The following is a 24,614-nucleotide window of genomic DNA, read 5'->3' on the forward strand; positions in this document are numbered from 1 at the left end:
GTACTTAGACAACTGACTGCATGGACGAGTCTCTTGGACAGAGCCATCCTAATAGAAACAGTTCATTAAACTGCTCAGAATCCAGTGAGGGGAAGTAAAAGAAGCAGCAGGCCAATATTAGCCTGGTTTACAACATACGACATCAAAGAGAGGATTATAACAGCAATGTGGCAAATGGGGTACAGAATTACATGTGGAGAAGCATGAGTGCTCATCAGACATGAGGGGTTTTTAGCCATAATATGAAGAAAAGTATGCTGATTTGTTTGCAGCTCACAGTACTTACAGGCAAAGGGGCTTAAAATTCAAGCACCTCTATCCATCTATCCAGCAACTTTGATTTTTCTTTTTCTGGAGGACCAACAATGTTTGAGGTTCTGGATTTGAAAGGCCTGGACTCAGCAAGTCAAAAAATGTTGGTGTTGGAGATGAAAGTAAGAGAGTGGAAGCTACCCCTAGGGCAGGGCAAAAGAAAAGACGAGAAGAAGATCACACACTGAAGAACTTTTCCCACTTTTTCAAAAGTACAAAAATGTGAGAGAGAAATTAAAGATTCTTCAGGCTGTCCACATTTCAAAGGAGAAAAGATTAATAGAAGCAGGAAAAGTACAGTTGTGTACTCTTATCATAAATGTAGATGTTCGAGTGTGTTCACTGTTGCAGTCATCACTGTTGGGTTCTTCCTGCCAGCAGCAGCTCCCGATCGGCCAGAATCCCAAAGTTGGGATTGGGCGCCAGCTGAGGTCACATTTATCCTGACGTCAATGCGCCACAAGGTAAAAAGACCTCAGCTGATGCCATTTCCCCAGTTTTTCTTGCCCCAGAAGGCAGGTTCCCAGAAAGAAAAGGCTAAAAAGGAAACCATGCCCAAAACCTCAGCAGCCAAAATACCTCATAACAGACAATACTCAAGGAAAAAACAAAAGAGGGTATAGGAGGGAGAGTAATCCGGACTGCAACAGTGAACATACTCGAACATCTACATTTATGGTAATAGTACACAACTGTACTATGTCCTTCTTGGTTCACTGTTGCAGTCATCACTGTAGGGTTGAGTCCCAAAGCTAAGAAAGGGTGGCTGGAGGAGAAACAGAGGGAGCGGTCACAAAACCTTGCAAAGCCGCAGAAGCAAAACCTGCCCTGGATTTAGAATAGAGAGGGAGGTTGTAATGCTTAGAAAAAGTATGTACAGAACTCCAGGTAGCAGCTTCCAAAATATCCTTGGTAAGAACCCCACACAGAAAAGCTGCTGAAGTAGCAGTAGCCCGGGTAGAATGAGTCCTAACATTAACAGGAACCGGATTGCCATGATAAGAGTAACAGAACTTGATACAATGGGCAATCCACTTGGAAATAGTTTGCTTAGTGATTGCTTTCCCTTGAACAGTAGGAGCATAAGCGACAAACAACTGATCGGATTTCCGGAATATCTGGGTCCCGTCCAGGTATAGATGAAGCTGTCTGTGCACGTCTAGAGAGTGCAAAAGACTTTCTTCCTCACTTTGAGAATTAGGATAAAAGGTAGGCAAATGAATAGACTGATTCAAGGCCACTGCTGAAACCACCTTGGGTATAAATGTGGGATTAGTCCGTAGAGATACCCTGTCCTGATGAAAAATAAGGAAGGGTTCCACAGCCATGAGTGCTTGCAATTCCGAAATTCTTCTAGCAGAGATAATAGCTAAAAGAAAAACAGTTTTCCAAGACAAAAATTTTAAATCTGTGGAAGCTGCAGGTTCAAAAGGAGACAAAGTTAATTTCTCCAAAACATAGTTAAGATCCCATGTGGGAACAGGAGCCCTTATAGGAGGCAGAATATTCTTAGCCCCTCTAAGAAATTGTTTAAGTAATGGATGAGAAAAAATCGGAGGATCCGTATCGTAATGTGGAGAAATAGCAGAAACATGAAGCTTAATAGACGAAAAAGAAAAGCCCATATGTAATAACTCTGTCAGATACTGTAAAATCAGAGGAATGTTTGGAACAGAAGAATCACCACCCTGGACTTGACTCCAGGAGCAAAATATTTTCCATTTTCCTGCATAAGATTTTCTAGTGCTGGGCCGTCTAGCTTCAAGGATTACAGCCAATACCTGTTTGGAAAGGGCAGAGGTGTTTACAGACCCTGGATGCGCCAGGCAGCTAGATGCAGAGTCTTGACATGACTGTGCAGTATCTGGCCATCCCGTTGAGACAGTAGATGAGGGATTTGAGGCAGAATCTAGGGAGGCTCCTGAAACAAGGTCATCAGAGTGGAATACCAGAATTGCCGAGGCCAAGTGGGTGCCAGTAGAATCATGTGCGGTCTGTCCTGTTTTATCTTCAGAAGTACCCGAGGTAGAAGAGGAAAGGGAGGAAAAGCATATACTGAGAGGTGTTTCCAACTGAATGAGAGGGCATCCACTTTCCATGCTAGTTTGTGGTAGGTCCTTGTGCAGAATGTTGGAAGTTGATGATTCTGAGGGGATGCAAAGAGATCTATGTCTGGACATCCCCAAGCCTTTATAATCATCCTGAATATCCGAACATCCAACATCCATTCATGTGGATCTGAAATGCATCTGCTCAAGGCGTCTGCCAGAGTGTTGTCTTTCCTTGGCAGGGATTGTGCCTGTAAGTCGACACTGCAGGTCAGAGCAGTGTACCAGAAATTCATGGGTAATCTGCACAGGGGGTAAGAGTGAGAGCCCCCCTGCTTGTTGATGTACCACATCACTGTAGTGTTGTCTGTCCATATCAACAATTGTTCTGGTAGAAGAAGGTCCCTGAAGGCTATCGGAATTCTGTACAGCTAGCATCTCCTTCAAATTTATGTGCATGTGCATTTGTTCCTTCATCCAAACACCCTGAAGACATCTCCTGTGCATGTGGGCTCCCCAGGCATAATCTGAAGCATCCGTTGTCAGAACTTGGTCGGTCGGCGGAGGACAAAAAGGCTTCCCCTTGTTCTGTAGACAGGCTTCGGCCCACCAAAGAAACTCTCACTGGAGACAAGGCAAAATCGTGACCACTGTTTCCAAACTGTGGTAATGCTGAGACCAGACACTCTTGAGGTACCACTGCAGTTTCCTCATATGCAGCCTTGCATATGGTATTAGCAGAATGCAGGAGGCCATGTAACCCAAAGCCTGCAGAATTTTTCTTGCAGTCAGCTGTTTCATTGAAGCCAGGTGTCGGAAAAAAGAAGCCAGTTGCACTTTTTTGTCTGGTGTCAAGGAAGCCATCTGGGTTGAAGTACTCAGAAGAGCACCCAGGAAAGTAATCTGTTGTGTGGGTACCAAATTTGATTTCTTTAGATTCACTGTGAAACCGAGGCACAGAAGAAGACGCTGCACAAAAGCTAGATGCCGAAGTAGAGTGTCTTTGTCATCCGCTTGAAGAAGACAGTCGTCCAGATAAGGGTAAATTTGAATCCCCGTCTGTCTACAAAATGCCATTACTGGTGCCAGGCACTTCATAAAGACCCTGGGTGCAGTAGATAAGCCAAAGGGCAGCACAGAAAACTGGTAATGTTTCGAGCCCGCTTTGAAACGCAGATACCTTCTGCACTCTTGCCTTATAGGAATATGCAGGTAAGCATCTTTTAAGTCCAAAGTCACCATCCAAGTGTTCTTGCCCAACATAGGCAGCAGCTGCTGCAGAGTCAGCATCTTGCATTTTGGTATATCTAGGAAGGTGTTTAGTACAGAGAGGTCCAGGATTGGTCTCCACGAATTTTCCTTCCTGGGAACCAGGAAAAGTCTGGAATAAAAACCTTGCCCTATTTCTAAATTTGGTACCAATTCTATGGCCCTCATAGCCAGCAGGGACTGAACCTGCTGTTGTGCCTCTGCCCACTGATGATTTGGCAGGTCTGGCCAACTGTTTGGTTTTGGCATAGTGTGGAAATGAAATCTGTAACCTCTTGAGACTATGTCCAGAACCCATTTGTTCCGGGTTATGTGGCTCCAATTTCGATAAAAAAGAGAAATCCTTCCCCCCAAAGGAGCTTCCAGGAGAGGAGCCCCTGGAACCAGAAAGGGAGAGTCATAAAGACTGTTTTCGGTAGGGTTGAGACTTATCTTCACCTCCCTTGGGAGAGGGGGCACTCCACTGCCTATTCCTAAAATGGGACTGTGACTGTCCCCTACCTCTGGAACGCCTGAATCTGCCTCTCTGAGACCTGTCCGATCCCGGAAAGGACCAAGGTTTAGTTGGCCAGTGTCTGCTAAATCTAGGAGGTTGCACTTGTAGAAAATCCTTAACCGTCTGCATAGATTTGGCTTTGTCTTCCATTTTCTTCAATACCTCTTCAGCTTTGGACCCAAACAGAACATCGTGCTGCAAAGGGGCATCCAAAAGTTTGGCTTTAATCTGATCCGGCAAGCTTTGATCTCTTAACCAAGCATGTCTTCTAATAACAGCGCCAGTTGTTGCAGCCCTACAAGAAGCTTCCAAAGAATCAAAACCACAATGCAGGGTATGTTTACCCACTTGTTCAATAGCATGCAATAAATCCTGTAACTTCTGATTATCCGCACCAAAAGACACAGCTGACATCTTTTGTTGAAATACAGACAAAAGGTATTGCTGATACTTCAGCATATGAAATTGACAGTTCAAAGCCCTAATAGACAATGTAGCAGAAGTATAAACCTTTTTACCCCATCTCTACAAAGCCCTGGACTCTCGGTCAAAGGGAATAGGATTTTTAACAGAGGCCACTTTAACACCCTTAGGACCCTGAGAAATTGTTTCCGGATCAGGCGAAAGATTTTTAAAAAGAAATTTATGAGAATCTGGAACCCTATAATACCTATCCAGTTTGGCCGGAGTAGGGGGAAAAGAATCAGGAAAGAGAGAAGCTTCTGAAAAAACATCATCAACAATGTCCAATACAGGGGGAATAGCCAGAGGCTTATGCTGTGGGAGAAGAAGAAAATCCCTAAGCCTTTTCTTGGATTCAGAGAATTCCTGCTCTTCCCAGTGAAAATGCACCCTCATATCATGCAAAGATTCACCAAAAGAATAATCCTCAGGAGGAGAGGTGGAAGGAAAGGAATCTTCAGCATCAGAATCCTCATAAAGAGGAAAAGCATAATCCTGCTCAAGGGAAGAAGCAGAAGAAACAGAAATTTGGTCTGAAGAATCATAATTGGACTGTAAACTAGGTTTCTTGTCAGGAGGGGATGAGAACCACTGATCATAGTTAAGAGATCTTCAGCCATCCTAAGCATCTGCCTCTGAGGCCTAGGACCCTGATCAAAAGGTGCCTGTGCTAGCCACTTCACTTTAGCTGGAGCCTTAGACTTTGACTTAGCATGTAAACCTGAATCTACATTTACAGGAAGCTATGAAGGCTTGAGAACTCCCTCAGAAGCCGGTACCTGCCTACCGGCTCCGGACCCAACTGAGGGAGCAGTATCCGAAGGTCCAGTCCCTGGCAACTCTGAAGAACCCATCAGCTCCACACTGGAGTTGGTACAGGCAATTGGTTCAAAAGAGGCGGACGACAGGGGCTGCAAAGGTGCCTCACTGACGACCGTCGAACCAGCAACTGGCAATAACTGAGTAACATCCTTTGCTGTGGACCTCGGAGGCCTGTCTGCATCCCTGCGCCTCTTACACACCCCAGAAGCCGGAAAAGAATCTGAAGACATGTTATAATTAAACCTTTTTCCAAAATAGTAAAAGGCAAAGTTATATCTACGCCTAATAGTACGCTGATTAAATCTAGCACAAAACACACAATTAGCAACGTCGTGGTCAGGACCCAGGCAGGGAATACAGTAAGAGTGAAAATCCCTATGAGGTATTTGCTTTCCACAAGAAATACAATTATTAACTTTTTCTGACATCTGACTGGAGCAAGAAAAAGACCTCCCCAACGGGGTACTTATCTGTAAAAAACGAAAATCCTGGGATTAGATCCAAAAACAAACAGGAACAGGCTGACCGGCATCAGTGAACTGCAAAGGGCATCGTGCGGCAAGAAAGACTGGGGAAATGGCGTCAGCTGAGGTCTTTATACCTTCCTGCGCATTGACGTCAAGATAAATGCGACCTCAGCTGGAGCCCGATCCAGACTTTGGGATTCTGGCCGATCGGGGGCTGCTGCTGGCAGGAAGAACCCAACAGTGATGACTGCAACAGTGAACCATGAAGGACATTGCAAGGTGATCTCATTAATAATGAGTAATTAAATGGAACTGACTGTCTGAGAGAAAGAAGTGTGTTACAGGAAATAAATGACTGTTCTAGTAGGATATAAAATGTGTACAAGTCACGGAACTTGATGACTATGTGAAAAGGAATCATTTGGACTAAATGATGAGTGGATTGAAAGAAAAGATTAATACAAAGTAATTAGGCTGGGGAAATTGCAGTGATATGGTTTGCAGTCAATACTCGACAAATGAAGTTTTGCTTTATTGTTCTCAGTTATAACTGCTTGATAGAAACATTGTTTCTTTTGCCCATTCCCGTAACAGATTAATGTTTTTTCTGTAAAAGGGAATGAAGGGAGAGGGCTGGGCACAGCTAGAGTAACGATTCAAGTGCTGGCTAAATTCTGACTATAGGCAACTTCAAAAATGTTAACTAAATGGTGACAAAGGGGGAGGAATGTATGATTGATACATGGACAGAGGTAGACAACTGATGGAGGTGTTTGTATGCAATGCTAAATAAATAAGGCTAGAAGGGGAAATATACTCATAGCATAGAGTTAGTCAGCCAAATAGAGTTTACTGAGTGTTGGTTAATACACTGCACAAAATACATCAGGATTAGTGACAATGTTAAGACACATCCTATTAGCAAACAAGTGACAAAGGGCAAGGAGAACACGAGCACAGGAACATTCTCAGAAAAAGGCATTCTTATCTTTCTGGGGGAAAGAAGACCTCATAAAAAATTTAGGATGTGCTAAAGGAACTGGGGTTAAAGTTGAAACAATTAAAATAAGGAAAAGGAAAATTAACGGGGGAACAATTAAAGGAAATGGAAAAGCAGAGGAAGGAAAGGCAATCTCTGAATTAAGGAAGGAAGGCACAGGTGATATAGTACATATAGTATAGTATGAAGGAGATTCAGATGTATTTTGGAGAGTTATATAAAGGCGAGGAGAGAACAATAGGCGTTAGACCTACGGAACAGTATCTGCAGGAAGTAGAGTGATGGAGGAGATGAGTCGAAGTTTGATGGTGGACATCACTAGGCAGGAGGTGGAGGAGACAATGCAGAAACAGCAAAAGAATAAGCCACTGCGATCAGATGGAATTCCAATCGACATATGGGGGTTAGGGTAAGATCTCCACTGGAAAAATGGGTAACATGGTTTAATGGAGTGAAACAAACACTGCAAGTACTGGTCTCATGATTAAGGGGCATGACTGTGTTGTTGTCAAAGCAGGAAAAGATCCTACATTAGTAAGCTCATATAGACCAATAACACATCTTAAAGACTTTGACTATAAAGGATTTATGAGCATTATAGCTTAGAAGATTAGCAAGAATTTCACTACAGCCGATAGATTTGCATTAATGGGAGTCGATATATGAATGAAAGACATCTAATAAAATAATAAGGATTTTAATGTTAATATAGGATGGAAATGTAACAGGGGAAGAGGTAGCAATATCATCCTTGCACACTAAAAATGCATTCAGTCTGGTGGATTGAGAGTTTCTATTTGTAGTATGGGAGAACAAAGGGTTTCCATGGGAATTTATTGCTCCAATTAAGGACTACTTTTTTTAATTTCTCCTTTTGGGTTTCTAATACCATGATGGGAAAGGACACTTTTCCTAAGTCAAAGTGCGATTAAAGTTCATGAAATTAGTATTGTTTCAGTCTTTGATGTCAGCCAAAAGTGCTCTTTGCAGCACCCACAATATGCCCAATAATGACTCCTTCTGCAATTCATATAGAGTTACATTTATCGGTAACCTATCTAAATATGATTGTAGATTCTTTTTTATAAGACCTGTTGCTCCTACTACTACTGGAACTGTATGGATATCTTTCTTCCATATTGCTCTTGTTTCTGCCTGCAGAGTCTGGTATTTTATGACTTTGTGTCTCTCTGTACGCAAGACAGTGTAGTCACTGGGTGTGGTGATTTCAATGATCAGTGCTACTTTTGTCTTCTTTTCTTGGACCACTATATCCAGTTTTCTAGCATCTATCTTCTGAACTGTTGGTAATGGGTGATCCCATGTGATATAAACATTATCAATTTTTATAATGCTTTGTGGCTCTCATGTTTCCAGTGTTTTTCAGCCACTTCAATACCATAATGTTTGCACAATCCCCAGTGCAACTGTCTCGCCACATTATTATGCCTTTCAGTATACAGTCCTTCTGCCATGTGTGACTGTTTCCAATTCAGTTTTACAAAACCTACATTTGTCTATTTCTCCCACGTTCAATTGAATTTGTAAACCAGTGTGTATGTAGCCCACTATCTTGGGCTGCCAATATTAACCTTTCATCTCTTGGTATGAATTTGCCTTTCCTTAACCATTCCTGCATTTGTTCCTGATTGACATGAGGCTCTTCCAGAAGTTTTCTATACTTCCAACTATATTTATGCTTTTTCCACATTTCTTGCCTTCTCATCTGGTCCTTCACCTTATATTCTTTCTTTTGTTTTTTTGGCACATTCAGTTGCTGCCTGATTTTTATCTACTTCTGGTTTGATTTCCATTCCTGCTTGACGCCAATATGCTTCTGCTAAATTAAGCAGAGAAGTCACCTTAGATTTATTCTCCTCATGTTTCAAACCTTTCACTACATTTGGATCTTGTGAGGTCAGTTGATATGTGTGGAGTCCCACAATTGCAGATCTATACATGTAATCAATTTCAAGGAGGCCCATCCGTCCCTCAGAACGGGGAATATATAATCTTGGTATAAACTGATTTTTATAGATCATTTGGTGTGCATGGAGCATCCTTCTTGTTTTAATATCTAATTTATCCAACACTTTTTGGGGCCAGTCAATCACTCCAAAACTGCAAGTTAGGACAGGAAAAACAAATTGGTTTATAGCCTGGAACTTGTTCCTAGATATCAACGTTGGTCTGTATCAGTCTGCCGAAATGGCTGACGATCGAAAACGAAAACTGATTATCGCGAAGCCGCAGAACACAGAATTCTTTCCCAGGGAAACAATTTGGTGGGCTGTTTCTGTGGCTTTGCGATTATCATGACTGTGGTGGGAAGTTACGGGTCGGGTTCAGGTAAGTGTGCGATTGTGTGGACATTAGGGTTAGGGGCGGGTGAGGTGGGTGTGCGATAGTGACAGACTTTAGGTTTAGGGCGGGATAAGTGAGTTAGGGTTATGGCGCAGGTCAGGTGAGTGTGCGATAGTGACGGACCTTAATGTTAAGGTTTGGGTTAAGGTAAGTGGATAGATAGTAGTGTATGTACAGTTTTGTATAGGGTTAGATGTAGGATTTTAAGTATTTGTGTGTGGAGTGGTGTTTTTTTGGTGTGCTTGTATTGTGTGTGTGTTTCTTGGAAAAGCGATTTTTTTTTCACTGGGAAAAAAATCGCTGTTCTAAGACTTCGATGTTTTTGTACTTCGTGGTTAGAAGTTCGAACATATGGTGTTCGAACTTCAGCCATTTCGGTGAAATGATATAGACCCTGTCAACGCTGTTCTCAGGATTAATTTAAGTCTTCTAAAGTATTCCTTTCTAAGTTTTATTCGCATTTGGACCTATATATGTAGGGAGATGATAGCACAGATTAAGTTGGCAGGAACTTTGTTAGAAAGTTTTATATTATGTTGTGGTACTTGTCAGGGCTGCCCAATGTCCCCCTTATACCTGGAACCATTGGCACAGAAAATTAGACAATCAGATATAAGGGATTACAGATGGGACACAGATGATTACCCTTCTCTCAGATTATAGTATTTTGACTTTGGCTAACCCGCAGGAATATGTGACAGAAATATTTCAGATAATTTAGTATTTTAGGAGTATATCTAGATATAAGATCAATGAAAAAAAGGGCTATTGGAATAAATCTGGAAGGCATGGATGGGATGAATGAGCGATACCTGATGTGGAAAGAGAAAGCATTTAAATATTTATACTACATAAGAAGAGGGTATCATTTGCAATATGGGGCAATAAAGCAGGAAATAAATAAACCAATTTGTTTCAAAATCAAAAGGGATGACTGGCAATACCCAATAAAATGGGTGCTAGAAATCAGAAATGAACAAGGGGTGGAAAAAAGAGGTAATAGCAAGACTGTATAAACTAATACAGCAGACTCTATCCCCACACAGTTTAATTCCTACTTTATATAATCAATATTATCTCTCTTAGACACTAACACATCTGGCACCCTCACTCTACCCCTGTACAATCAAAACCACCCACAGGTCTTCAGTTTTAGTCCAGTACCTACCTCACTCATAAGGAAATTGCTCCTTAAACTACACACTACTTCTGCAACTGTAGACCAAGTACCATCAGAAAACAAAAAAAAATGGCTGCAGAAGTCATAGCCTTCCGTGTATCCATGCTAATTAAAAGGTCCACAGCAGAAAGATATGTCCGATCAGTCTGGAAAAAATCCTACATCATACCACTGTACAAAGGTGGCACATCCACAGAGTTTAATAACTACAGACCTATAGCGATTCTCTTCTCTCCAAAATATTAGAGAACTGCATCCGTATGCAGCTGTTGCAATATCTAACCTCAAATAAGCTGGTCTCAGAAACACAACATGGCTTTAGGTACCAGCACAACAACCACTACTGTGCTACTACATTTGACAAATGTAATAAGCCAACATAGAAAAACTATAGTTTACTTGTGTCCACCATGTTCATAAACTTGTCTCACACTTGCAACTGCTTGTTCAACTCTCTTCTGTAGGACTTTCACAGTGCTCCTTGTTGTGGTTCCTTAGTTACCTATCTGGAAGGCAATGAGCCATTAAATGGCAACAAACCTACTCATCCTTTCAACCAGTTACTACAGGTGTCCCTCAGGGCTCTATCCTGGGTCTTCTCCTATTTAATATACTTACTAATGGCCTCCACACCTCTACTCACCAGGCTAGTTTAGTTCAGTATGCAGATGACTCAACTTTAATGTGCATGGCCTTAGCAATAAATAAGCTACAAGACATTACCCAAAAATCTCTCTGCTCTATAGAAACTTGGCTCAAAGAATTAAATGTCCTACTCACCCCCAAGAAAACTAAGTTAATGCTTTCATCTCAAAAAGTTGTCAAAATCAAAAGCAATCTTTTACAATAAAGCCAGCAAATAATACTGTCATTGAAACTAACTCAAACTAAACTTCTACGTGTTGTAATAGATGACAGTCTCAAATATGACCACCATATACTGCACACCATTAAATGTACACACCAGAAATTAGGCTCCCTTTATAGGATCAATGTATTATTTACAGATACTGCAAGAAAAACCTTAGCCACCCCCTTCTTATTGCAGACTCTCTTATACGTCACTCCTAGCCTAACAACAATATTCGAAGAAAGAAATTTGCCTGCTGCTACAATAAAATATCTAAATATGCCACCATTTTCCCCTCATAGGACCTACCATTATCTTAGCTTAAACCAATTAAACTGGCTTGAACTGCACAGCTGTCTAACATATTCACAACTGACTACAGCACATAAACTCATTCATCATCCAGAAAAATGCCCAGCACTGCAAAACTTATTACTACCTTACTGTCCAGTAAGGGACCTCCGTTCTAGTAACAGATTCTTATTACTTACAAATAAGTCGAGTAATGCTGCAGGAGACTCATTCTACTCCCAATGTGCTGCTAATCTCTGGAATAGTATCCCCATGCAAATAAAACTCTCTGCTTGAATAACATCATAACCAGTCCTTGTCCTGTATATGCTCATCACAAGGTTAAAACTTTGTGTTTACTGTACGATACTCTCCAAAACTCTCCTTAAATATAATATTCTCATCCTCTTATTGAAATAACAAAACATTTTTTATACATAACTGCTGCCTGTATAATCCAGTAATTTCCACATGTGCTTTCTCTTTAGCAACTTTCACCTCTGTAAAACCTTGGAAAGCATAAATGTAACCACTGTTTGTGTATAAATGTAAATAGAAATGTAACTACTCTATGTTTAACTGGAACTTAGTATAATGCAATGTAACGTAAGCAAATGGAGCTTTTCTCCCCGGGCCTCTGCTGAAAATGGGTATTATCCAGTCAGACTTTCCTGTAAAACAAAGACAGATAAGTAAATAAATAGCACAAGAGATGAGAAGTGAAAATGAGACTGAGACAATAGGAAGGGTTGGGAAAACTTGAGAGGCAGCCATATATCAATGGAATTTTGGTGAAAAATCTGCTCTACGCCAAAGGATTCAATAAGAATTAGACAATTCCAAGTATTTGTGAGGAAGAACCACCACTGATGGTTTATGCACCAATGAGACTTGCTAGATGATTCCCAGCAGCTGGAGTAGACTGTTAGAGATTTAATGAAGGACAGACAGGGGACTGCTCTCACATTTGTTTGGGACAGTGAGAACTTACAGGCTTAATTTTAAAGAAGATTTAAAACATTTAAAAGGAGCACTGACAGAGCAGGGAGAAAAGATAGGGAAGGAGGATATTCTGTTGGGATGCAACCAAGAGGATGATTTATTTAAAAGGACTAAGAAACTATGGTGGATAGTTATGTTAATGGCAAAATAAGCCATAACTAAAACATGGAAATGTGTACAGAGTCCAAAAGATAGAAAAGGTGAGAAAACCTGTGCAGGAAATAAAGAGGGAGGAAGAAGTAATGTGAGTAAGAGGATACCTTTAAAGACTGTTAGATATCTTGGAGTGGAGAAGGTTGTTTTGGGACAGGGATAAAGTGAATGATATTGATGGAAGGGCATGTGGATAAGGATGCGATGGAGATAATAAAGCATATATAAACACAAAACATAGTCCTGGTAAGACCTGCGCATAGAAAGATTATTAGAGTGGACAAATCTACCTGAGTGGAGCAAATAAGGAATAAAAGGGTAATAATTAATGACTCAACTATGGACCAAACTGTAAATTACATATATAGTTTATCAACCTGTCTATTAGTTATTCTTTCAACTTAATTTATTTATGAAAATATAGCGATTGGAGAAGGAAATTTTAATCTGGGGGAAGTTGCATCTGTTCTGAATAAAATGAATAAGGGTAGTCAACAGAGAGACTGAAGAGATGAGACTCAATTTAAGATTGTTCTAATCACCCAACATAAGTGGGAAACAATAAACTTGAAGAGGGGTCACTGATAATCAGGGAAAGGTGCTATACAGGCACGTGATCATAAAATGTGGAAGAAGTGTAATACAGTGGTGCTTATTCAACAAAAAGGTGGATAATTTGCTGCTAGTAAGTGGTTAAAAAACTTGATTTAGTGGTTACAAACTGTAAACCCTTATCCAAAGATTTCTTAAGATATGCAATATTTGCTGTTTCCTTTTTGTTGATTAGAAATCAAGACAAATGACTGAAATAAATGTGGAATTTGCAACTATCAGTTCTGGGTTAAATAACAAATCATGTCAGCGGGGATTATTTCTTGAATGCAGCTAACTGACAGAGTAAGGAACGGGACCAGATATGTGGAGTGCCGCTAATGTAAATGATTTGGAGCAATTAATAAAGCTAATTGTTTTCCTAAAAAGAACATTTTATGGAGTATTACCATTGTGATTTTCAGCCTTTGGTAATGCAGATGCAGGTATTCTTTTTCCTAGTATATAAAACAGTTACTGTAGTCAGCAAGCTCTATTATTATGTCACGCAAATGTCCGAATTACAGGAGATAAATAGATGTTCTACAGAATGAGTCCAACCAACTCACATTTCTGAACATCTTCCCTGTGAATGACTACATATTGCACCAGGGTTATTTGTTGGCACTGTCATACCATTCTACTTAGAAAATACTTTAGTACATTCAAACTGAACTGTAATAATAGGAAGGCACTTTATTCTCATAGTTTCATACATTTATACTTGGCTAACAACCACTAGGATCTTTATAAGTGTATGTGCAAGCCAAATGTGTCCCACAATTTATTTGTATCAGAGTTGTTATTATACAGGGTCTATGTTACTTGTGGCATGATTTAGTGACTACCTTTGCCCATCAGTGACATAGTTGCCAGACCTGAGTTGAATTTTCGATTTCCCATCCACTAGTCCAGGTTATGCTTGAATAGGGCTAGGGATGGACTCTGCTTTACATGGATGGGCACACTATTCCAGAGAATGGGAATTCTCTGAGATACATATCTTTCCCTACAACATGTCGTATTTATATCTCAGGCAAAGTTTAGATCCTTAGCTCTAGTAGTTCTGATGCTCTAATAAGGTATGAATAGTGTAATGTTTAATGCCCTCTGCTGTAGTGAACCTTAATGAATTGGAGACTACAGCTTTACGTTCGTTATTTGTAGCTTGTTTGGTGTCCTTTGTGATCATTCAGGTCTGCAAAGTTTTTAATACCTGGTTTCTTGTAGTTAGGTCAAGGCTGAAAATGACTTCTCTTAGTTCAATACACCTACCTGTTAAAATAATTAATCTGATTGTCACAGTGTTTCATATTAATAGTCCAAATGGAAATGTCAGACATTTTGAGAGATTATGTCGCATAACAATTAATAAAATCTATACACATATCTCAGGTCAGCCCAGTGACATATAGAGATGAAGCCTTGACTATAGCCCAGATAACCTGTATTTGATTAGTGATGTGGGTATCTGAAAGATTTGGCTAGGGAGTGTGTCATACTAGTTCATTCATCAGTGGAGAGATGTAGACTACTACATCCACACGTTGGTGACACCTATCAGTGGCTGAGAGAATCACCCACCTGTATCAGCCATGTGGCTTACATTCTGATGGTGACTAGGAATGGGATGTGGGATCATGCACAGCACCTTCCCAAAGCAGACAGCCATTATAAGTCTGTGGGCAGTCCGGGGCTAGACAGCTCCTAGGGAGTGGCAACCTGCCATTTTCCTACTCCCTGACTCTCACTGCTGTGGTAATATAGGTCAATGAAGCTTCTCAGGAAGGAAGGAATACACCATAAGGTTCCTGACTAGCTTGGAGATGCCTGACTTACACCTCTATTGAACAAAATGGGCACAGTTTAAGATATCAAGCATGGTCTTCAGAGGTATGGAAGAAAAAAAATAAAATATATACAAATAATCAGTTCATAACCCAAATTTTACCTAATGCACAGAAAGCATTTCCTCAATGTATTAGGCACAATATCATATTATCAGCATTATGGCTCTAATGAATCTAACTGTCTTGCATGGAAGTGCAACATCGCATTTAATACCAATATTCTTAACTGATCTTCTATGAAACTACAAATAATAGTACTATTAGACTTGTTTTAGCTAAATATAAAGTCAGGGTCTCATTCAGAATATTAACACTGACAACTGTAGAGGTAGCTGAACAGTGTTTTAAGGTGGTGATTTATTTTTTGGGTGGTGGTGGGGGGTGGGGTTGAACAGTACTTAACTGAAATGAAAAGATGCCATGATTTATTCTACATTTATGCAGAAGGTGGATTGGACACTTTAAATTGACCATACGGATGAGTGTGTGGTGTGGTGTGGAAGAACAACCAAGGCAGGGCTGGCCACCAGGTGATGTAAACCTTGGCTCTTGATGATTGTCACTGCTGAAGTGATACCCTGACCCCATGTGCAAAAAAATGGGAAAAAGGGGTTGTGGATGGATAGATGGATGGATGGATGGATGGATGGATGCATGGATGGATGCATGGATGGATGGATGGATGGATTTATTCTATATTCTTGTTATTGTTCTTCAATAAATGTTATTACAGAATACATTTGTATGGCACTTTATGTGCACTTACACCTAGCAAGTGTCCGACTTGGAACGAGACAATTTTCAACAGAGGCCCAGAAAGAAATGCTCCAGGTGCATGTCTTTGTAATTAGTGAGGAATAAGCAGATAATGAGTTTTTTGTTGTGCATTCTGTGCATGTTGCATCAGTTTCTAATGTATCTGCTTCCACAACTTCTGTCCAACAGCAAACAATATATATTTAACCACTGTCCACAGTTTTCTCTAAAAGCAATACTTGGACCATGTTAGACTTGACTAAGTAGTTAACCAAAGAATTACAGAAACAACATTACCTGCTACAAATCATGTCTGTATCTTTGAATGAATAATTCACTACCTTACCATTGCATACTGATATTTTAGAAAAGCCAGTCTATTTTACTCACTTGTCATTATCACCCTCTTCATGAATTTCAACTCCACCCTTCTTCCAGTGTATCGCCGTTTCATCTAAAGATGCGTCAAAGATGGCCCTGCATTCAAAATTGGCTTTGGTGTTGTTTCTCACCTTGGTATTCTTAGGTGGCTCTATTATTCTGGTAGCATCTAGAAAAAAAAAACACATGAATAAATCAATTTGTCACAGCCAATATGCTGAAGTAGTTTAAGCCACAGTATAACTTAGTAAGCAATTAAAATATGCAACTATCAATGCAACAGGGCAATCTCAGAGTTTTGATATTCACGCCCATCCACCACAGAGAGAGAGAGAGAGACTTTATTTAATAAATTAATTTGATAACTGGGTAAAAGAACTGTTCCATGTACCTACTGCAGCCATGACCTTGAGTAGAGTCAAAATATTACAATTAACTACAAACAAATAGAATTTGCATATATAGTGAGACAGAAATGTGATATAAATATCAAAGAAGTTCCCCATCAGCTACACAGTTGTTAGATGGTTTAAGTGAATAATCACATTTTAAAATCAGGTGGATATAATATATGAAGATTAGTAGCCTATCTAACAGTAATCAAGGAACAGTGAGCAGTAAAAGAACTGCAAACTAGTCTATGCAAGGTACAAAGATATTGCTTCTGTGAGCATTAATTGGTACAAATCAGGCAGAAGATTTATAGGAATGATGTGTTGAAATTAAGAAGTAATTCAAAAGATGGGGAATGTTAAAAACATAGGAAGAAAATGATTTCAGAAGAAAAACATAAGGAAGCTATATGGTGAGTACTTTGGTAGAAAGAGAGCTACCCCAAGATCCAATACTAATAAGAGGGAAGTATTAAGAAAGCAGAACTAAGTGTGTGTAACACTTTTACATGTGGTAGCTGTGTGGAATGATTGTTTTAGGTTACCCAGAATGATAAAAGAGAAAAGAGGATTTGAATACCAGTAGGGAATGCTCCCCCATGCATCTAGGATTTCCCTGGGAAACGCATGCTTCATAGATGTTATAATGAAGGGAGCTCTGTTTTAAAAATCACCCTAACTCTTTTGACCTGAGTTGGTAACAAACAGAATGTGGAAATAGTTTAATGGCAATGGGTGGACAAACACTGTCAATGTACTAATTTTAAGTTTATTACAAATAACAGAGTAGGCCTTTCTTTGATTGTTTTGTTTATGTTGTTTATCGATATGTAGTGATGGAGTCCATGTTTGACAAGGCATAGGAGTCTTAAGATTTATTTAGAGATTTTTGAGGAGTAGGGTATTTTGAGGATTTTATAAGGAGACTGTTTATATAGTATATTTAAGTTTAGGAATCAATATGTTTTTGCTATGGGTTGGCATACTGAATTTATATGCTAGACTGAGCTATCAATTTTTTTGACAATGTGTGGAATGGAACAGGAGGATTAAGGATAAGGCTGAGGTGTATATAAATATGCACAAAAGAGACCAAGGGTTTTTCCTGGGATCTGAAATGTTAAGAGATGAGTCTTTGTCCAGAGCAGTACATCAGGATGAGTTTTAAATGATGAAGATCAGATGTAATGTTGTTGTGTCTTTCGGCTTAACCCGGTTAAGGGTCGCCAAAGTGGAACTCCGGTCCGCTAATGTTTGGTAGTGGATTTTTACGTGCCGAGTTACCAGCCCTGACAGAAAACCTTCAACGAAGGCACGCTCATTCACGCATGCCTCCACACAGAAGACGCTCTAGCTGAGAATTGAACGGGACAACGTCTTGCTATGAGGCGACAACACTACCGCAGCACCACTACCGTGGGACTAAATAAGGAGGAAAATGAGTTGAGCCAGCAACAGTGCATTGTAGGACTCCAAAGTTACGAGATGACAGACTAGAGATGGCAGTTAATACAAAATGAGCTAGATTCAGGAAAAGCACAACACCAGTGTGAAAAAATTCTCAGAAAATATTTTATTCTGGTACCTCGGCCTTTCGCTTTCAAGGAATACTTCCATCTAAATGCAACCCCATTTTATACACTCATCCATCTGCAATTAAGCTGAATTCATGCAGTTAATATCATTAACCCAAGAACATGGAACATTTTGCATAAAGTGACATTTGCAGGATGATAACAGCCATGCTGAACATTTTATGCAACTGGAGAGACTGCTTTCCAAAGAGGTGACTGTGTTTTTTGATACAAAATTGTTAGAAAAGTACATTTCCTTGAGAATAACCCCCAGAGGTTTACGTATTACTCAGCTATCTGCAGGGGAATTCTCACAGGAGGAGAATGACTTGTTACTGGAAGGGAGAGAAGCGTGACTAAATTGTACACTGATTTGGTTGCAGATTTTAGTTAAATGTAACCTTAGAGTGTTAGATATGTTGCATCTGTAGATTAATGTACTTCATTGCAGATTCCTGAATCTAGCTCATTTTGTATCTGCTGTATTCTTTCTTGGAGGAGTGGTGGTTGGTATTTTTTTCTAGAGATGGCAGTTTTTCAGAGTACATGGGAATACCTATTTTCATGAGTAGTTCTTGCTCCACTTCATTAGCAAGACCAATATAAAAGAGGCGAGGTGGAATCATTGCAATTAATTTATTAGTTTATATGTACATATGTAGACAGAGTTGACTACAAATGCTTGAGTCCTAAGAGCCTGACAACCTCTGTGTCAAAGCCAGAACTCAAGTGTCTTGTACCCCATATAGGCTGTCACTCATGCTCAAACTCAAATATTATTTCAGGCAAGCAGCTACGGAAAAAGAGCAGGGTGGGGTGTAAGGAGCAGGAAGGGAGTTTAAGGTTTAGGGAGTGATCAGGAAATTTAGGTTTAGAAAGGGGGGGGGTTGGAGTTTTAGGTTTAGGGAGTGACTGGGGACTTTAGGATTAAGAGGGGTACTAGAGTTTTAGGATAAGGGAGTGAGGGCTGAGGGTTGGAAACTGGTTGGGAGTTTTAGTTTCAGAGTTGGGACTCTGGTAGGACTATACAGTTTCATAGGTTTAGGTTTTGCTATTGGGAGTTTGAGCACTTGCTTTTTCAAACAAGTGGCAGCAAGAAGGTGTGTCACAAGCTACTAGCATGTGAACACCTGTCGTACAGGCATGTATACACATATATCTGGTAAACAAGTAACTGATGCAACCCTTTCAGACACACTTTGGCAATGATAAGGCTGTCACTATGTCATAAATGGATTAAGTTAATCTCTTCAGACACCATTTAGCTATGCCCTTGGTAGACTGAGATTCAAAATCTTTTTTAGCAAACCTTGTACAGGCTGATATGCTTTGGGAACATATTTTCATATCTTATGCAAAAATTTGTCATGAATTTTCTCAAGGCCTTACACTCATAAATACTGTAACTCAAATGTGTTCTTGTAATTTGGTTGTTGTGACTACATTGTGTATTGTGTGGCAAATATGTTGTTCTGATTTTACTATTTATCAACCTTTTCATTACAGCTCTTTCATTTCTTATAACTGGCCTGGCCTTTAAAAGGTTCGACTGGATTGTTGCCCTACCTCAGTCAACAAATGTTAATAAAAATTAAATAAAAAATAAAAAGCTAAATGACCCCCCCCCCCCAAAAAAAAAAATCTCACATTTATCTTTCCTGGTTTAAAAAGCCTAACAGCCATTTTAATTGTAAACTGTAATCAATGAAGCAGATTATAACCTTGGATTTGTGTTACCTATAGTAATGGGAAGATGTAGTATTCCTTTTGAAAAAGTTGTTCCTTTCCTTTAATGCTTTATAAGTATATGTGCGCATGTGCATGCGCGTGCGTGTGGTGTGTGTGTGTGTGTGTGTGTGTGTGTGTGTGTGTGTGTGTGTGTGTGTGTGTGTGTGAGTGTGTGTGTGTGGCGAGCAAAAAGTCAGTATGTCTTGCCCAAGGAGATCCTTGTAGGAAGAACAAATAATGGCATCTTTAGTGATGCAGTAAGAGACATAAACTTCTTAAGTAGGTCTGTAGGAGTCCAGATGATTTTCTGTGATAGATTTTCTGCATCATGTTCATAGGTGAATATGATGCTACTTGTCTTGCAAGGCCATTTTTAAGCCTAGCCAATAAACTAAGATCAGAATCAAACCTTGGACCTTGTGTTTATGAGATGAAGACATTAACCATTATAGCAAACTCACCCCCCAGTTTATTGAAAACTCACGCCGGAGCTTTGACCAGTATTGTCAAGGAATTAATCAATAACAAACTTGGTGAAGGTCATCCACATCTGGGAAGATTTTAAAGTCAAAAGGATTTATTTTCGCAAATTCAGTTTACATCTTACCCACCAAGGGAACATTTTGGTAGGAAATATAATTAGCAGGATGGTCTGATCTTTTTTAGGTTTGTCCCTAGCAAGCTAAACAAACATCCTAGAATTACCCTTAAATGTTTTTAGATGATCTCTAGAAGTCTTAATAACAAACTAAGTTAGAGTCATGAATTGCTGGGGAGGACAATGATGTGCTTTCATTGCCATTTTAGTAGAAAATCTATTTCCATCCCATGATATAAGGTTCACCATGTGTTTAGAACATATAGGAAGGGGGGATCTCTATTTTTGTGTCGGTAAAGTTTACTTCTTTCACCCTTTGTGTGAAAGTAATACCAGAACTGATGGCAGCAAGGATTTCATCAGGAAAATTAAACTGGGATATATATATATATATATATATATATATATATATATATATATATATATATATATATATATATTATATATATATATATATATATTTTTTTTTTTTTTTTTTTTATAAACTACCTTCTTCTGACTCAGCCACTAAACTAGGCAACTTCATTTGCAGTTGTTTTTCAAACTATTTTGACATTGGATCAAGAGACATCAGTGCCCTTGATGTCTACTAGAATGTGTCATTCTCTAGACTAGTAGTTATTCTTAAAATTATTGAAAAAGAATCCAACATAACATTTCACAAATTTTTACGGAAGCTGCTAGATAGGGCACAATTTTTAGATGCCATCTGGTTTAATCACAAATTTAAAACACAATGCTGCTATACAGAATGACAGCACAGGAAGTCTGACAGTCTTTGTGTGATGGATGAGGTTACTACTGAAATAGATATGAGAAACAATGGTCATGGGCCCATAAATACATTTTATAGACCAGATTTTCCTGTCAATAACTCGGAGCTACAGTCATGGAACTGGTAGACTAGCATAGATTGTATGAATATTCAGCATAGCTGATCTACCTTCTGCGAGTTTATTTACAATCTGATTGATCAGTTTCTTCCTCTCTGTAAATCTGTAGTAGATACTGAAGAAACTTCCTCCATGGTGAATGAAGAGGTTAACCCATATGCAGATGCAGGAAAATGAAGCATCAGCTTTGGAATAGAAACAAAGATTCACCCATCCCAGCAAACAAGGCACAGTGCAATAGACTTTTTCTTGAACTAGTGAAACAGGCTAAAAGTAAACATGAGTTAAATCTAGCTGAACTTGTTCACAAAAAAAAAAAATTAGAAATTGTTTAAGCATTCTGTTATGGAAGGGATATAACTTCCAGTTTAATGATTAACTGATTACGTCATTTCAGCAGGCATACCATGGCAAATGGACTCATTTTCTCTATGGACGCTCAGTAACAGTGCTGACTGTACCTATTTATCAGAAGTATCTGAGTGCAGTCTTAATTATTGCTCCAATAAAAATTCAGTTAATAGACATTTTTCATCTTGTTCTGGATTCCCCGTTTTTGTCTACTTGAAGCTCTGCAAAGCTATTTTTAAGAGGCACTTTCAGTTTGAACCTTCTATTACAGATGTGTTCCCTCCTTGGGGCATTTACTTTATGGCCAAAAAGCTTAGTCTTTCACCATCTGAACGATACCTCTCAACCTGGATACATCAAAAATCTGGACAAAGGCTCATGAAAAATAGGTACAAATCTGTACACTGATTAACATAAAATTTGCATACATAATTATGCAACCCCACCAACTCCAATTGAATTGTGGGATACCAACATTTAAAAGCAAATTTAAGAACAGACAAAATATTAAACACGAAATATAACCAGAACAATAGTGTTTTATTTATATTAACATCTGAAACTGCATCAAACTTTGAACTTGTGTAAAAAACTAATACATTTGTTAACTATGATGATTGCTTATTAACTAACCATTTTTCTCATTCGGGACTTGGCACTTTAATACAGTCAGTGGCCCTGCAGAGTATAAACCACTGCATAAGAAACACCATCCCCACCACATAACCTAAAATAATCCAGTGGCATAGTTAAAATATTGTACACATCTCTTGAGTAATTCACTTTCTTACACTTATAAAAGTGAGCATGCTACAAAGTTGCACTCACAGCTCCTGAAAAGAACTGAGGCTGTATTTAGTTTTCACATAGACTCTGATGTTTTCTTTAATCTTCCTCAGAACAAGCAACATTCACCAGAACCATCTGAATTTCATCTCACATGTTTGCAAGACAAAAACATCAGTGTATGCTACATCAATGAAATTCACACACTTGAACATATCAATCCTTCAAAGAATGGAGAGCATGTGAAGCATGCACCTAATCGCCTTACATAAAAACAGTCAAGTGCTGACATACTCCTTGAACTTCCTTAACATAATCTGAATCCATACGTAGCAACCTGCGACCTCTACCACCTGCTGTAAAGGAATTCACATCTTAGGTAATTTAACCATTTGTTTCTGCTTCTGTGTGAACTGATGGCTAAAATCAATAGTTTAAACGTAAAACAAACAGTGGATAACCGCTACACCGTAACATAAAAATAAACGGTTTATTTTTTACGTTGTTATTCGCTGTTTGTTATACTTTTCTACTTATTGTTGCTGTTGGCCATATACCGTTAATCCTATGGATGTTTTTCTTTTTTACTTTATTACGTGAATACGTGTCAAAATCAATAGTTTACGTTTTGCACTGCTAGAATGTTGGTACTTGGAGTCGGCAGATGATGCAGTTTCCATTACGCAAAACAATAAGGTGCTTTTTTTTGTTTTTCTTACTTTGTGCCAGAGGAGCTGTAGTCGAGCTGTCAGAGAAAGTAAATTCCTGAATCCTGGCTGGTGGGACAGGGACTGAGTGATCGCGGTCTGTGGAACACGGGTGAGCGCTGGGCGGACTGAACAGACTCTGCAGTCTGCACTACAGTGCAAAACTTGAAGTACATCATGTACTTGGGTCAGGTTGATAGAATAAACAGTAAATTGCAAATAGTGAAACACTGAACAGCTCTGAAAGCTCCCCTCAGTGCTTTGCTATTGAGTACTCCAGACCGTTTCCTTCCCAATTCAAATTTTCAAATAGGCGAGTGGGCAATCGGGTTCACGAAGTAACATAATTACGCATATGCATGCTCTAGCATGCGTTGTGCAATGATGTCAGCAGCAACTTTAAAAAAAAAAAAAAAAGAAAGAAAAATATTGAAAATAATCGGGAATTAAAGGGGGGGGGGCACTCTGGTATCATGGCACCCCATTATTTTGCCTCAAAATCAGTAAAAATAGGAGTAATTTGGTATGGATGAGATGTATGATCTGAACCTGTAGTCTCCAGTAATGTGAAGGCCTTTCCAAAGAATATCCTCTTTTTGGTGACCATTGCATTTGGCAAAATAATAGCTGAGCTGCAGTGTCTTTATGTCAAACCTCCTTATCTAGTTTTCCATAAGGAAAGGAAAGCACTAAGAACAAGCTCAGTATTTGTACTTAAAGCTGCCCAAAGTGTAACTTTATCTGTTAATCTGCTCACATTTCACTGAATATTCTAAATGTAGTGAATTATTTCTTTATTTGAAAGGATATTAACAGGCATAGCCCCCCGCCTACTTAGCTGTTATATTTATGAATCTCGTTTCACTGAAAGCTAATATAAAACCAAAAGTAGGTGGGGGGCTAAGCCACCCACAATCCCCAATGTGGGAGCCCATGTCCCCCACACCCCCCAAATTATAAATACTAAGTCCAGGATTGCACTACAGTGGGGTAAAGGGCATATACATTTTATTTGCCCAACAGTACTTACATTCAGTGAAATGTGATTCAGTGAAATGAGTTTTCAGTGATTTGAACTTTCAGCGATTTGGTGTGAGTGTTTTGAAATTCAATGAAATGAGTTTTCAGTGAATCAAAGTAGACACCTTGACTGTAACCAAGGATTTCACCTGTCCAGTTGGTGTGTTATACTTGCCATGTCCTATTTGTAAGCCATGCAGCTATATCAACAGTACATCAATACCTAGTTGTACTAATTTATTGATCAGTGTTTTGTGCATGGCCCTGTCAA

At 39.3% G+C, this 24,614-nt stretch overlaps 1 protein-coding gene across 5 annotated transcripts in view; it reads right to left on the reverse strand.

The window, feature by feature from the left end:
* The window catches only part of L1CAM (L1 cell adhesion molecule), a 2,005,704-nt gene that overhangs the window by 448,357 nt on the left and 1,532,733 nt on the right, over window positions 1-24,614 (reverse strand). For all 5 annotated transcript variants that reach the window (XM_044080361.1, XM_044080360.1, XM_044080358.1 and 2 more), the window contains one exon: window positions 16,304-16,463. In XM_044080361.1, the coding sequence (XP_043936296.1) occupies window positions 16,304-16,463 (160 nt within the window). The remainder of the gene's footprint in view (window positions 1-16,303; window positions 16,464-24,614) is intronic.

Source organism: Protopterus annectens, chromosome 8.part0 (genome assembly GCF_019279795.1).
Source record: "Protopterus annectens isolate FY-2018-M chromosome 8.part0, PAN1.0, whole genome shotgun sequence".
Lineage (NCBI taxonomy): Eukaryota > Metazoa > Chordata > Ceratodontiformes > Protopteridae > Protopterus > Protopterus annectens.